Genomic DNA, 16,204 nt, shown 5'->3' on the forward strand with positions numbered 1-16,204 from the left:
TGTATTTAGTATTTTAAACAAACAGGAAACACGGTCAAAAATAAAAGAAAACCAAAGATATTTGCATTTTAACTCCAAAATAGATACATGATGCAATTAATCTCCACATGTATTGTGATAAAGGGTGCATCAAAGGAGAGCTTATCAAAATACAGTGTTGCTGTGGTCACCTTTCAGAGGAAGAATGCCTGATGGTAGCCCTGACACCTACGAATTTCTCAGTACATTTTAATTGAATAGCTGGCTGCCTGGCTAGCTGGCTGGATGGGTGGATGATGGATGGACAGCTGAACCAATCTGCAGAAACCTAACTGGTCTCCCATTATTCAGTGAGTCTTTCCAATGTGAAGGGACATGAATTAACAGTGAAAGGACACTGCTGTGCTGGGAGTAGCCAATGCATTTCCATTACCGTGCACTTAGTTACCATGTGAGCCCTATGACAGCAGGGATTTTTGTCTTTTTTCATTCACAGATTTATCCCCAGTGCCATCATAGTGCCTGGAATACAGTAAGTGCTCAGTATACATTTATTGGATGAACAGACTTATAGAAAATACTCTGTGAACTTTAGAAAATGTGAATCAAATATCTTTAGTAGAGGACATAAGAAGAGGGTAATTTTGAATATACAAGAGGAAGTAGAAGAAGGCATTCATTAGAGGAAGTAATGAACCAACACTTACAGAAGACCCTCTGCCAAGAGTCTAGTGACTCTGCTAAGAGTATTGCCCACATCAAGTTACTCGTTTTCACCACAGTTTAGTAAGGAAAGTATCATTCTCGTTGTGCAAGAAAAACAATCTAGGTCAGTTTAAGTAACTTGTGCAAAGTTACAGAGCTGGTAAATGGCAGAACCAGGGTTTCTGGACGCCAGCATGTGTCCCTTCTCCCAGCTGACACCCCAGAGTGGCAGCCTGCAGACTTTCCTGCTCTCCAACTCCCATAAGAATTTTGAAAAACCTATGCACTCCCTCATTCCTTCTTTTTTTAAGTTAACATCTAAAAACTTTATTCTTCTTTTTAAATAGTGGCAAAGAGTATAATTTGGAGCATTGTAAATGGTGAGCTATAAAATAAAACCACTGCAGCACTATTTTGGATGTAGCCAATAGGTTACAATGCCAGGCAGCCTGATTTTCACCATCGTCAGTATGAAATACATGCACAGTTTTTAACAGTATTTTCCTTCTTGGATTTATATTTATATTCCCCTCCCCCATATATATCCTAGTGCGATATAATTTTATCCTTGAAAATCATATCAATCACCCCACCATACTTCTCTGCAACAAAAATATGTATATAAATTCAATATTTTAAAATTTCTTATGATCATAAATCTCTGAGTCTTAAAACTTTTTTTCTCCTGGTTTGGCTCATCATTATGATTGTTAGAAGTATATAATTCATCAAAAATATAAATTTAAATCTTGATAAATAATTACTAAACATTAAAAGTGAAACTGTCTTGTTAAGGTAGTTGGCAATGAAAGAACTGGGCTTTGGGGTTTCTCAATTAGTTTATTTCGCCCTAGATTAATACTACTTCTCACTGGACTGAGACGGGTTCAGCAACAGCCTACTTCCATTTTAATTTTTAAAGCAAGCCGTGAATGGAAGAATTTGTTCTGCAAAAGTCACTCAATTCTTAGACGTTCTCTTGAATTGCATACTGAAAGCAATATAGAATTTATCACCAAGAATCAATCCGAATGCTCCACCAGCTGATCAAGTCTTCCTTCAATTGTGATAAAAGCAAAAAGTGGGAAACCACCTGGCCCAGGAATCAGATGCTTTCTGTTCTCAACACCTGCCTTTACCCTCTCCATCTGGCCCCACAAACAGCTCTTGCGCTCTGGACAGAGCAGGCTAGTAACATTTGGGATGGATGGGGTGGGGGGGAATGGGGTGAGAGAGAAGGGAATGGGGGGAAGAGGGTGGGGAAATGGGGGTGGGGAGAGTGAGGAGGAGGGAAGGGGGTGGGGGAAGGGGCTTGAAGGGAATAGGGTGGGGGGAAGAGGGTGGGGAAAGGGGATGGGGAGAAGGGAGTGGGGGGAATGGGGTGGGGGAGAAGGGAGTGGGGGGAAGGGGGTGGGGGGAACAGAGTCGGGGAGTGAGGTGGGGGCAGTGGGGTGGGGGAATGGGATGGGGAAGGGGTGGGGGGAATGTGGTGGTGGAAAGGGGTGGGATGGGGAAATGGGGTGGAGGAGGAGGGGGTCGAGGGGGAGAGGGTGGGGAGGTGGAATGGTGGGGGAAGCGGGTAGAGGTATGCCTTTCTTTGAAAAGCAGGACTGTTGTGAAAAGGGAGGTGAGAACCTGTTCCAAAGGCCCATTTTCAGACAGAACAAGTCTAAGAGCAGTGGAGAATCTAGAAATTGATTCCTTTAATTTTCCAAGCTCCTTGCATAACTCAAGAATCTTTTGGTCTCCCAAGGGTACACGTACCTCCGTTTGAAGCTCTCTGCTTTAGATGAGCTGCCAAAGGTAAAAAACAGCCGTCTTGTTCACAGTCTTACCTGGAGCAAGCCTCTTATGGCTACATGCTCACCCCATGCACCTGTCCAGCCAGAAAGCAAGCCACCAAGGAGTCGCAGCGATTTTAGGTCTGTTGTCCTGCCAGGACGCAGCTCCTAGGTCACGGCTAAGCAGAGGCCCATGTGGCTGTTAACCGGACACCATAAACAGCAGTATGTACAGCACTCTACAGTTCCCCAAATGCTGCCACACATGGTATTCACACAATCCATGAGAATTCTTTCATTGCAACTGCCTGTGTTAAGAGCAAAAAAACTTTTGCCTCAACCATGCTTTTGAAAGCACCAATAAAAATACCCCATCACTCAGAACAGCATCCCTCTAACCTGTCTTCTCACAAATAAATGGCTCTCCAGGATTGGCCAAGGCAGCGTGTTTCCACTGGAGTTCATTAAAAAAAAAAAAAGCCTAAATGACCCAAATGCTATGCCACTAAAACATCTGCAAACAATTTTGGGAGACTGCTTACCTAGAGAACTTTTGCAAAAGTTCTGTCTCTTTCAATGGTTATGCCTTAGTTTGCCAACTGTTACTCTCAAGAAGGGAGTGTTGACTGCTACAGAGTGCTGCATCACAGCTCCCTCAGGCCCCACCTTCAGCCTTTAATTGGGAGTGTGGCCAGGTTTTCATTACCCGATTCTGTCTCCACAAACACTTGTAAGGTTGGGGATAACCACCTGACCCATCCCATAGCTTGGCTTAGCAACACAGAACTCTGGGCTGGAAGATGCTACAATAAAGTATTCTGAACAGGTCCTCGCAGACAGCTGAAATCAGGACACTGAGAGAAGAAAGGGAGATGAGGGAGGAAGGAGGCATCCAGAGATGCCCTGAGGTCCAGGTAGGCATTAGAAAACTGGGACAAGTCAAGGCCAGGTGCAAGCTGGAGTTTAGAGGAAACAGATAGCCTGAGCTGTCATAAACAGCTGTTTCCAAGAGAGGGAAATGCAAAAAGTAAAAGACAGATGGTCTTATGAGAGGATGTGAAACTAGCTCATTCCTGAGAGCATCTGGTAGTCAGTCCCCTTTCCTGGAGCAGACTGACCTGTGCAGCCAGGTCTGATAGAAAGCGCTGCCTGCACTGCAGCTGGTCCCCAGGCTGGGACACTCCACAGCGAGCTCATCTGGAGACTCCTCCCCTCCACCCCCAGCAAGGACGCTGAACGTGAGTGCCCTGGGCCTTTGACGTCCGGCTCACTCACTGACCCAAGTCCGTAGGCTCTTGCCCAGCAGTGTATTTATATCAGTCATTTCTCGCACACATATTCAGCAGATATCATTGCGTTCTCTTCCTCCAACTCTCCAGGTTTATTTTTCTTTCTTCACTCCTTTATGAAAACTCCTGGACTCCAATTCCCCTGGGACTCCTTGAGTCTCTGCTCGATGTTTTCCAAATGCTAGGTCTGGGAACAGGATCTGAGATCTTCCAAATCATTATCTGTACCATGGGGAATTTGTTTTGCCTGCAACCCAATCTTGAATAGACATACACCCAGCTGGGGTTCTCATCAATTGGGGGGTGGGGGAGGGGGGCAATGGTCAAGATCAGAGGACCAGATAAACAGGAGACTGAGTAGTGGAATCTTCCAGTCACAAAAGTTAGCGGAAATATAATGTCTTTTCTTTTCCCAAGTAACATTAAGCCTTTAAGTTCTTTTTAATAATATTTGTTCTTTCAAGTGAAATCATTTCCTATTAACTCAATGACTACACGGTCTTCCCTTTGACTTTCTGACACTGAGATATCTGAAGACTCTCTTTCCCAGGCTAAATTTTTTTGATGGTCTGAACACCTATTTTTATATACCTTTACCTTTCCAAAATAGAATTCCTAAAGGATCAGCTTTTGTGAAAGAAAAAAAAAAAAAAAAGCAAGGGGCCTCATGAGGGGTTAGAAAAATGCTCCCAGAAAAAGCATGGCATGCCTGATCCACCTCAGTGGCCAGACACTTCCTTTGAAGCTTACATTTTCTCAGTTAAGAGATCATCTGACCTTTCCCCAGCGTCTAACCTGGGTACTTGGTTTTGCCTTTCTAAAATCCCATATCTTTGGGTTGACTCCACATGCAGACTTTCAAAACCTTCAGGCTGATTTGAGCTTTTTCCTTTTTAGCAACAACAGTCAATCTCATCAAACATCACAAGGTTTTTCAAGCAAGTCACAAATCTGTGTGGTCCATGGACCACTGGAATGTGGCTGGAGCTTCATGTCCTCAGAAAAGGAACTGAGGAAAACTTAAGAACTACTCAAGTAAATTCTTGAGAATATCTCTAAGTTCCAACCTGACCAGAATGTTGCTGGATTGCGGTCAAGCCCGCCCCCAACTTGCCTTCCCTCCAGGTTCCATTGAATTGTTTGAGAGTGCCACAGAGTCCTCAGTTGACCTTGAGTTTGCTAGCCCAAGGACAAATGGACCGTATCTCAGCTAATCTACCGTTCTGCCAATATAGGCTTTTATTACCATTTTCTCCATGAGGTATCCTCCCAATATCAACAGAATATTTGACAACAATCATAATAATTCACCACGTGGGAAATACATGGAGGTGATACATGTTCCATAAATAGACAAGTGATTTTCAAAACCGGATGCGCCCTTTACCTCCAAGTTAAGAATAACATTCTTAACTCAGAATGCTGTATGTCTCTTGCCAAAAACACCACTCCCCCAGGTTTCTCTTGGCCCAGCAGGGCTGCATAGACTGGGTCTGAATTCTCTGGGAATGGCCTTTGGCATCAGCTCTGGCAGTAGCACCTTTTGATCCCACCGGGAAGGGCCCAGCCCCGACCACCTGCAGTGAAAGACCGGCATTTGCCTTTGATGACTTCTTCCCTCCTCTACAGAGACCGGCTACCTTCTTCTCTTGGTACCTTGTGGGCTCACAGTGAGGGAGTGAAAGTAGGGCTCTGGAGTTAGAAAGACTTGCGCTCAGATCTCGGTCACGTAAGAGTGTAGCCTTGAGCAAGTCTGCATCCCTCCCCCTACCCTGAGCTCTTGATTTCTAGGATGTAAAATTAATGCCTGAGAGAACTACGCTGAGTCAAAATTAGTGCCTAGCACAGTCCCTGCATATGGTAGCAGTTCCATAAATGTTTATTTCCTTCCTTCCAATTTGTTATGCAGGCAAAAAGAGCTCCCTATAAGTTAAAGAAGGGTGAGAAAACTGGGAACTGGGGCAAGTCTGGCAGACCCGAGGAAGGGGGCAAGGCTTGATCTGGGAACGAAGGAAGATCCAGAGAAATGAAAAGGAGGAGTAAGCTGTGACAGTCCCTCCTAAAGTTCCTTTTAAACATCAGGAGAAATTATTGAGAGAGATGACACTTCAGTTAGTGTAGAAGAAAGGTGCAAAAAACTAAAACTAGACTTACTATATGATCCAGCCATCCCACTCCTGGGCATGTATCTGGAGGAAACTCTAATTCAAAAAGATACATGTACCCCAGTGTTCACAGCAGCACTATTTACAATAGCCAAGATGTGGAAACAGCCTAAATGTCCATCAACAGATGACTGGATAAAGAAGTTTGGTTTATAGTACGATGGAATACTATTCAGCCATAAAAAAGAATGAAATAGTGCCATCTGCAGCAACAGGATGGACCTGGAGATCATCATACTAAGTGAAGTAAGCCAGAAAGAGAAAGACAAATACCATATGATATCACTTATACATGGAATCTTAAAAAATGACACAAATGAACTTATTTACAAATGAGAGCTAGACTCATATAGAAAGCAAAATTATGGGTACCAGGAAGGAAAGGGGGTGAGGAGGGATAAATTGGAAATTCTGGATTTGCAGATATTAACTAACATATATAAAATAGGTAAACAGCAAGGCCCTACTGTATAACACAGGGGACTATATTCAATACTTTGTAATAACCTACAATGAAAAAAAAAATATATATATATATATATATAACTGAATCACTATGCTGTGTACCAGAAATTAACACAGCATTGTTAAATGACTATACTTAAATTTAAAAAAAAGAAGAAGTTGTACAGAAGAACAAGTCTAGTCAGGATCAGAGTTAACATAAGCGAACTGCAAGAGGACACTAAGGAAAGGCTGGCATCTGGTTTTATCAACCAGAAAGCTGGATCCTTCCTCTGCTTTTCCCCCTACTCCTCCTGCCCCTCTTCTTCTCTTCTTTTCCTCTCCCCTCACTTCCTCTCCATCTTCCTTACCATAAGAAACTATAATAAGCAGCATTTTCATCAAGCTAATTATATGCTAAGCACTGTACTAAAGGTTTAACACAGATCTTCAATCTTCACAATAACCCTATGAGGTAAGAAATATGATTATGTCCTTTTACAAGTAAGCCACACAGTTATTAAGAGACATTTCAGGATTCAAACTCTAAAGCCTTCCCTATTAACCACTACCCTACACAGCTTCGAAATTCATGAAAATTCACAGGTGAATTTAGGGAATTCATCTCTGGGAAGAACTACTTTTGCCTTACAGTAGTAGCAGGGACAGTCACTTATAAAGGCAATGGTGCACAGTGACACAGGCATTCAGTTTCCTGTGAATTCCAGAAAGTCTTCATGTTTGGAATTTCAACTCTAGAAACTCCTATGGGACAGGTGAAGATCTTAGAGACACCATTTCTAACTAGACTATAGGAAGATTAAAGCCATTCAGGCAGCTAAGAAAGCAAAAAAAAAAAAAAAAAAAAAAAAGAAAGAAAGAAAGAAAAAGAGAGAGAGAGAGACAGAGAGATTTCACAAAAGTGTCCAAATGAACTTTCAGGTTAAATAGAGATACTGGGGTGGGTGTGCAGTTGGTTCCAAAATAGGAGGAAAGCTTTGTCTTGGTGGAAGGAGCCCTGTACTCACCTGAGCCCTAAGCCCTTTCTAAGGAGAGCTTAACTGCCTCCTTTTCCACATGGCTCCATCCTGTCCTCTGCCCACCTCGGTCTGCCCTGCTTCTGGCAGGAGCTGGTTCTAGTGATTGAGTCTCCTTAGCAGCTCTTTCCCTTTAGGACAAGACCTGAAACTAGATGCCTCTAGGAATGCTTCCACCACTCTGGAACCCAATAAAAGCTTCAAGGGAATTCCTCAAATCTGGGCTTAAGAGCTATGCCATCCCATAGTCTGCTGCAGATCAAAAACACTCAGTGTTTCATTGTGGACTTTACACATTGGAAAATGACTGAGCAAAACCAAGGAAATGTGGGGTGCACTGGGTGCTGATGTAATGTGGGCAGAGTGGCCAAGACTAGCAGCAGTTGGAAGTTTCACAAAACCATAACGGATTCCATTATTAAAATACGATGGCTTTCGCACTAAAATTTGAAAATGAGACTTTTTTTTTTTTTTGCAACTTCAGGAATTGAGGATAGGTAGAGATCTATATTAAAATTCCATAACAAAAATTTTAAACATACGGGAACAAAATAAAACAATACATAGAATATTGATTACATATGAAAATTACAAGAGTTGTAAATTCAAATCTACTAAATATGTAATAATAATGTTTAAAATTTAAAGTGTTTTCTATTAACTAGCCTGGCATCAACCAAAAAAAATTTTTTTTGAATAATCTCCATATACCTTTGATACAACATAAGCACCTGTGATTATTATTCACTCAAGAAGTATCTGTCACTGTCCCATTTTGTATCAAATCCCATGTTAGGCATTGTGAATACAAAAACAAATTTGATTTGCCTAAAGTAATTCAATATTACTTTTAAATTGATTGGGGAAAGTTGAAGATGTATATTATAATCACTAAAGTAACAACTAACAATAGTGCAGAGAGATACAACGAGAAGTCAATAAAAAATTAAAATGAAACAGTAAAAAATATCTGAATAACACAAAAGAATTTGCTAGAAAGAATAAAAGAAACAAAAAACAGATGAGACAAAAAGTAAATGAAGAGATGGCAGACCTAAAAATAACTGTATCAACTACATAAAAATGTACTAAAAACGTCTATTAAAAGGCAAGACATTGGATTTAAGACAGAAAAAAGAAAAATCCAAATATATCCTTCCTATGAGATATATGCTTTAAATTAAAAGACACAAATATACTGAAAGTAAAAGGCTGAAAAAATATACACCATGCAAATAGTAAGCATAAGGAAAGCAGACTGGCTATATTTACAGCATGTAAAATAGACTTCAAGATGGAAAGTAACACTTAATAATGATCAAAACATATCAGGAGTCTATAAATATAAAGAATATATGTACTTAACAGAGGCATTTCAAAATACATGAAGTAAAAACTGAAAAATTAAAGAGAGAAACAGATAACTTCTCAAACATAGTTGGAGTCTAACTCTTCTCTTTGTAATAGAATAAGGTAGAAAATGCTACCCAAGACCCAGAAAATCTGAACAATTATGCTGTCAACCACCTTGCCCTCATTTTTATACATGAAATGCTACTCCCAACAACCACAGAATATGCAACCTTTTCAAATAGATATGGTTTGTTCACCAATCTAAACTAACTATGTAATAGACTATGAAACAAGTTTCAACAGATTTCAAAAGACTGAAATCTTACAGGGAATTAAATTGGAACTAAACAATAGACCACATAGGGAAGTTCCAAATATTTGGAAAGTAAACAACACATCCCAAATAACCCACGAGTCAAAGAAGAAAATATTTTAAACTAAATGATAGTGAAAACAACATATCAAGATGTATGGGATACAACTTACCTGGTGCAGAGGAAGAAACTGCTTCTATAAATGTGTACATTAGGGGAAAAAAATAGTCTAAAATCAATGACATAAGTTCCTATCTTAGGAAACAGAAGAAGAAGAGTAAATTAAACCTGAAGTCAAAGGTAGGAAATACTAAAGCTAGAAGAGGAAATCAATAAAGTAGAAAGCACTCAAGCAAAAGGGAAAACATCAATGAAACACAAAGTGGCTCTTTGGTTTTTTTTGAAAAGGTAAATAAAATTGATAAATTGACAAATTACCAATGTCAGAAATGACAAAGGGGAAACCACTACAGATACACAGATATTAAAAAGATAATTATAGAATCTTCTGAACAATTATACCAGTAAATCTGGCAATGCATAAGAAATGAACACATTTCATGAAAGACACTAATTGTCAAAACTGGCACAAGAAGTAATAGAAAGTCTGAATAACCCTGCAATGATTAAATTTGTGATTAATTAAATTTGTAGTTAAAAATCTTCCCCAAGGAAAACTCCAGGGCCATTTGGCTTCACTGGTGAATTCTGTCAAATATTGAAGACAGAAATAATACCAATTCTTCACACACTCTTTCAAAAAGTAGAAGACAGAATGTTGGTCAATTCATTTCATGAGTATTTTAGTATTACTCAAGTATCAAACAAACAAGGATGTTACAAGAAAACTACAGACCAATATCTTTAATGAACATAGATACAACTCTCCTTAACACAATACTAGCAAGTCAAATTCCATATTTATACAAATACAAATGACCTAGGGTAGGATAAGCTATTTTTCTAAGAGAGCAACAAAGTTGGACCACCTGATTTCAAGACTCGTTATAAAGCTATCATAGTAAGAACAATGTGGGATTGTGAAAAAAAGAGACATGTAGATCAATAGAATAAAAAGACCCAAGCACAGATGACCAATTGATTTTCCACGAAGACGCCACAGCAAATTAATGGAGAAATTACAGTCTTTTCAACAAACAGTGCTGGAACAACTGGATATTCATATGGAAAATAACATTTAAGATATTTCCTTACCACACATCATAACCCCAAATTAATCCAAAATGGATCACCGACCTAAATGTAAAAATGCTATAAAAGAAGAAGATTTAAAAGAGAAATATTTGCAACTTTAGCATGGGTGAAGATTTCTCCATAATAGGAAAAACACAAACCATGAAAAAGTTGATAAATCAGACTTCATTAAAATAAAAACACTTACTTCTAAAGAGGCACGAATAAGGAAATGAAAAGACAAGCCACAGAATGGGAGAAAACATTCACAATAAATATTTCTTGTATCCAGAATAGATAAACAGCTACTACAATTCAGCAATAAGAGAAACAATCAATTTTTTAATGGGGAAAAGATTTAAGTAGACACTTCACAGAAGCTCTGTGAGCGGTTAATAAGTACATGAAAAGACATTCAATATGACTAGTTATTAGAGAAATCAAAAGCACATTAACCTGTCACTGTGTAACCATTTGAATAGCTAAAAATAAAAAAGCTGGTAATACTAAAAGAATGCATCAAAAATATATGGAGGGCATGTGAGAATGAAGAATAATACAGATACTTTGGAAAACCCTTACTTTTATAGTTAAATATATATCTACCCTATGGTCCAGCAATTTCACTCTTAAGTATTTACTCAAGAGAAATAGGAACACACATCCACAAAAAGCCTTGTACAAAAATATTCACGGTAGCTTTATTTGTAATAGTGCCAAACTGGAAACAATTCAAATGTCCTTCAACAGGAAAATAGATTTTTTTAAAGGTGATGTCTGTGCAATGGAATACTACTCAACTATAGAAAGGCACAAACTGCTGATAGACACAACATGGATCAATCTCAATGTCATTCTGTTGAGTCAAAGAAGCCAGACACCAAAGGATGCATGCTGTATGATTCCGTTTACATAAAATTCTAGAAAATGCCAACCAACCCATAGTGACAGGAAGCAGATCAATGGTTGCCTGGGAATGGGCAGGGAGAGAGGGATGGACTGAAAAGGGAGGGACAGGAGGACACGTTGGGGAGTGAAGGGAAAGCCCTGTATCACGATGGATCCTGCTACGGGCTTCACAAGGTGTATGTATCTGTGAAATTCCTTGAATTGTGTATGTTAAATAGGTACAGGTTTTTGTACATAAATTATACCTCAATACATTTATTTCTCAAATGCCAGTTACTATATTTAAAAATATAATTTCTGTATCTGCCCGTGTAGCACAGAAAAGTAAAATAACATGACACTGTTACTGCGCTGTATAATCAAAGTCTGGACAAAGGGCTTGACCTTTGACCTAACAGTCACCAAACATTTCCCCCACTCTTTCAGGCACGTGGCAGATTATTTCCCATCACTTACAAAATGAAGTATGACCACTTTGGCCAACGAGAAGTTCAGTGGAAGTAGCACGTGTCACATCCAGGCAGCAGCTTTTAGAGCAGTTTTTGATTCGCGGCATTCTCTTCTCCTTCTGAGGAGACCAGAGAAGGACTCGAGTGGGAATTTCCAGGGGTTTCCTGAGAGGCTATTTACGCAGAGGTCCCCCCCACCCGGACCCTTCCCCATCTCCCCACTTCCTGTGATGGATACATTAGTGTAAATGTGACTATAAGCCCCGGAAATCTGGGAGTTGTCTGTAACTGTCCCCAAAGTAACCTGTTCTTTCTGATACAACGTGCAACTTTATTCTGACAATAATGTAGAAGGCAGATTTCACAGGCGAGAACCTGCAGAGGACTAGCTAGATGGCCACCGTAATCCACACGTGTTAAGCGCAGACGCGGGGCAGGGGCCATGACCTTAGAAAAGCAGAACGAGAATCTGGCAAGAACTGACATGCACTGATAATGACTCTGAGATTCTAAAGGAATCTGAGTTTAATCGTTTAAAGGTGTTGGAAAGAGAAGGTTCTTGAAAGAAGAGAAATGACTAAGTGAGGAGACGGAGTAAAAAAAGATTAATTTAAAATATAATTGAAATCAAATTCTGTCTTTTAAAAAGATTGAGGAAGGAGCTATAGGCAGCCTGGAAAAGTGTGTCTTGTCAAAATGCTGAGGCACATTCCTGCACAGTGAAGGCTACAGAAAGGTCATAAACTTTGGAAGGAAACAGACCTGTGTGTGAATCCTGAGAAAATTTGTCAAGGCATCCAACTTCATTCATTCAGCAAATAGTGAACAAATTCATTCGTTCATTCAATAACAGTAAAGAGCACCTGAAAGTCCCCTGTCCTTTTGGAGTTTACCTTCAAAAGTGGGGAAGCACACACTACCCATTTAAGCACTGTGCAGAACTCAGACATGATATTGTGATTATGAAAAGGGGACAAAAACAATAATACAGGGCTTGTCAAAGGCGATTACCACTTCATTTTGTTCAAAACCCTGATCTGGCACCAAGTCAAAAGCAGCAGATCTCTGTGTCCTTTGTATTTACAAAAAGAACCATCCCCACTTTCCTTTTATCACATTTAAAAAACCAACCATGAAAAATCAGCTCTCCTGACTCCAAGATTATTTTTTAAAAATCAGAAATTCTGGTTACTAGCACAACATTGTAAATCAACTATACTTCAATAAAAGAGAAATTCTGGTTAATTAACACCACCCAGTGAGCACATCAACACTGTACTAAAGCAGGGCATAAGCATGTGGGGAAGAGAGGAATGGGTGGTTAAATCTGGCTTAGAGACAAGCCACCACTGCTTAAAGTTTGATGTGTGGATGACCCACCTGGAGACTGGTGAACGCAGGCTCTGATTCAGTGGGCCCGGGGTGGTGCCTGAGATTCCTTCTGCATATCAAAGCAGCTCTCCAGGATGACAAAGCTAATGCTCCCAGGGATGACAAGTAGCGAGGTTCTAGATGCCTTAAGAGTCTGTTGACCTCAAGGAAGCTGGCAGGGTATGCTTGACTCTTGCCCCCCTATTCCTGCGCTGAGAAAAGCATCTCTGCTCTGTGCCATCATTTCTCATCAGGTTCACTTTGATTTCCTTTATGCAACTAAAGAATCAGATTCCAACATGTGACTGTTTTGGGAAGACCCTGGGCAAAGGATTTCTAATAGATTATCAAATCAGAGTCCTGCAATTTCTTGAGGTAGGTACCATGATTATACTCATTTTACAGAAGAGAAGAACCCAGCCCAGGGAAGTTAGCCCACACTAGTGAGTGTGGAAAGGATTCAAATTCCTGAGTCTACTCCAGAGACCACACTCTTACCCACTGCTTCCTCCTTACTGTATTTACATCACAAGTGTCTTCTTTCCTGCTACTTTGTGGCACCATAAGTGACTTGCAGTTGACTGCTGCCACCGCCTCTAAGTTGATAAAACCAAGTCTGGACTTCTGTCAAAATGACTTGGTTTCAGGAAAAGGCAGTTGAAATCCAAATTAAGAAATCTTCTGGAATTCAGCAAAAAGAAGGAGCATTGAACACTAACACTGAGGATTGTTGCTGTTTTTTTCCAGGAAGTGAGGCAGTCAGTTCACACAAGATTGCCATTTGCCTCTTGGAATTCTTGGACACTGTTATTTTATCAACAAAGCACCTGATGTCATACTTAACAAGGATGACAGAAGAAGGTTCAATAAGAGCCCTCCCTATCAGTGGGCCAAAACTAGTACATACCACACAGTGACGTCTATGGTCTGGACACTCACGAGTCTTAATAAAGAGTTTAATATGTGTTCTTTTTATTATTCTATGAGAAGAGACCCTGAGTCAATGAAACTAACTGAAATATGCATGTAAAACAGTGGCTTTCAAACTTGATTGCACGTGGGAATCTCCAGGGAGCTCTAAATACACTGACCCCAGAGTCCCGCTGCTGGGGAGTGTAACTGGCTTGGAATGGATAAAGTTTCAGGATTTTCAGAGGCTCCTTAGGAGATTCTAACATATAGCCAGAGTTGACAATCACTGGCATAAAAAACAGAGAGCAGAGTATATTTACTCTACAGCCAAATAGGGGGTGTGTGTCTTCATTTATTCACTGTCAGGGTTTCACCTACTTACACAGGTACATAGGTCTAATATACTAATAGACCCCATTCTAATTGCAAGCAAGTAGTTTTCCACAATCAGTGACCAAATCACACATTTCACACTTGGTGTTTGATAACCAACTCCTGCAAATATCGGCAACACTGATCCAAAGTAGGGGTTCTAAACCTGCAGATGGAATTCAGGTGGTCTGTGAACTTGAATGGGAACAAATACTGGATCTGTATTTTCACTAAACTTCCCTGGAAGCTCAGCATCGCCTTTAGTTACGCGCACAGGCAACAAACCACAATGCTATTGGCAGTTCTTGAGAGTTCGCACCCCCTGGTATTTTTATGTTACCTTTCAGTTTTGCAGTCATCAGTACTTTGAGATTACAGTTGTTTAATAAGTTTGCTGTTAGATTTAGGTATTTAGTGCAATAATAATGATGCATTTATGTTACTATATCATGACTTTAATACTGTCACAATTTATTCCAGTAGAAGTGATTCTGATAATTGCATTATTCTAAGAAGGATCGAAATGTTTCACCAGAGCCATCGTGGTCAGGGGCACAAGAAAAGGGCAGGAGCCCTGCTCTAAACACGGTGCCGTAACAAGCTAGATACTGCAACTCTGCATCCCAGTCCGCCTCCGTGAAGGGCACTCTCAGGAGGGAGACACCCCGACAAAGTTGGCTCTTGGCTTCCCCTGCATTTCCGCAGATAAGATTTAGCCAGAGCCAGTTAACGCAGGAGAGAATAGGATGGGCTTTCTCTTTCCCCTCAGCTGCCTCTTGCTCTTGGCATTTGGGAGCGCCCAGACTGCCAGGCTGGTAACTCGAGCCTCCAAATTAATCAAAACACACAGCGCCCAGTTCATGCCCAGGCAGACAAGCCGGGAGCCAGACAAGCTCTCCTCTGGTGACCCCCGGGCCCAACTCCCCAACCCCGCCCGCCACCCCACAGGCCCCACCCTTGGATGCCCCGCTTCCTCCACCTCTCGCGCCCCCAGGCGGGTGCTCGGGACCCTGGGGCCGTGATGACCCAGACTGGGTCGTGGGCGCCTTACCTCGTGGGAACGCCGGCCGCCCCGGCAGCCGCCTCGGCGCCCGCTCGCGCAGCGCGCCCCTCCCGGCTCCGCCGCGCCCAATTCCACGCGCGGCTCGGCTGCCTCTTCACGCCGCTCTCACCGCCAGGTCGGGCGGCTGCCAGATGGAGGCAGGCTGAGAAGGGGAAAGAGGCGAGTTGGCACCGCCCAGGAGCCGGAGCGAGCAGAGGCGCCCGAGTGCGGACGCCCGGCGCGCCTCCCGCTCAATCTGAGCACGGCCGCTGGCCACTCCCTCCACCCTACTCAGCCGCCTCCCCATCGCACAACCCCCAAGTTCCCCACCTCCGACCCGCACCCCCGGCCCCGCCTCGGCCCCAGAACCTGGGGAGCATCACCTCCTTAACTCCTTCCCCTGGATCCGCTCCCACCTGCCCCGCAGGCGCGCAGCCCTTTCTCGCCTCCTGGGCACGATGCCCGGGTCGGAGGGACATGGCCTGGTGAGTTGCGGGGGGGAGGGGGGGCGAGGGCGGGACCTGAGCCACTTCTTCCCTCCCTTGGAGCCACAGTCAGAAGCCTCGTGGGGAGGCTGAGCCCTACAAAACCCGCCCCAGGCGGGCTGGCCAAGCGAGCTTTGCAGCCGGGCTCCCCAAAACGCGCCGCGCAGGGTAAGCGGTGGCCTGAGAGCCTGCGGGTCCCTGGACACGCCGGGGCTCTGAGCGGACGCCCACCATGCGCCCCGGGCCGGCGCCGAGGCCGCCCGCGCTGCTGCTACCGCTCCTGCTGGTGCTCCTGGTGGTGGCGCCCGCGGCGGGCAAGGTGAGTGCGGGGCGGCGCGACCCCCAATGCGCCCCGAGATAGCCCCCTCGCGGGGACGCTGTCCTTGAACTCCTGTATGGTGGG

At 42.5% G+C, this 16,204-nt stretch overlaps 2 protein-coding genes across 6 annotated transcripts in view; one reads left to right on the forward strand and one right to left on the reverse strand.

Moving 5' to 3' along the window:
- COL4A4 (collagen type IV alpha 4 chain) overlaps nt 1-15,816 on the reverse strand; it is a 121,081-nt gene extending 105,265 nt beyond the window's left edge. For 2 of the 3 annotated variants that reach the window (XM_074364409.1, XM_074364410.1), the window contains exon 1: nt 15,326-15,581. The gene's annotated coding sequence lies outside the window, so the exon portion shown is untranslated. Of the gene's footprint in view, nt 1-15,325; nt 15,582-15,699 lie in introns of those variants that run through there. The other variant, XM_074364408.1, reaches the window with a different exon arrangement.
- COL4A3 (collagen type IV alpha 3 chain) overlaps nt 15,581-16,204 on the forward strand; it is a 133,683-nt gene continuing 133,059 nt past the window's right edge. The window contains exon 1 of one of the 3 annotated variants that reach the window (XM_074364411.1): nt 15,581-15,801. In XM_074364411.1, the coding sequence (XP_074220512.1) occupies nt 15,775-15,801 (27 nt within the window). In that variant the 5' untranslated portion in view covers nt 15,581-15,774. Of the gene's footprint in view, nt 15,802-15,845; nt 16,121-16,204 lie in introns of those variants that run through there. The other 2 variants (XM_074364412.1, XM_045511972.2) reach the window with 2 other exon arrangements.

This window comes from Camelus bactrianus, chromosome 5, assembly GCF_048773025.1.
Source record: "Camelus bactrianus isolate YW-2024 breed Bactrian camel chromosome 5, ASM4877302v1, whole genome shotgun sequence".
Taxonomy (NCBI): domain Eukaryota; kingdom Metazoa; phylum Chordata; class Mammalia; order Artiodactyla; family Camelidae; genus Camelus; species Camelus bactrianus.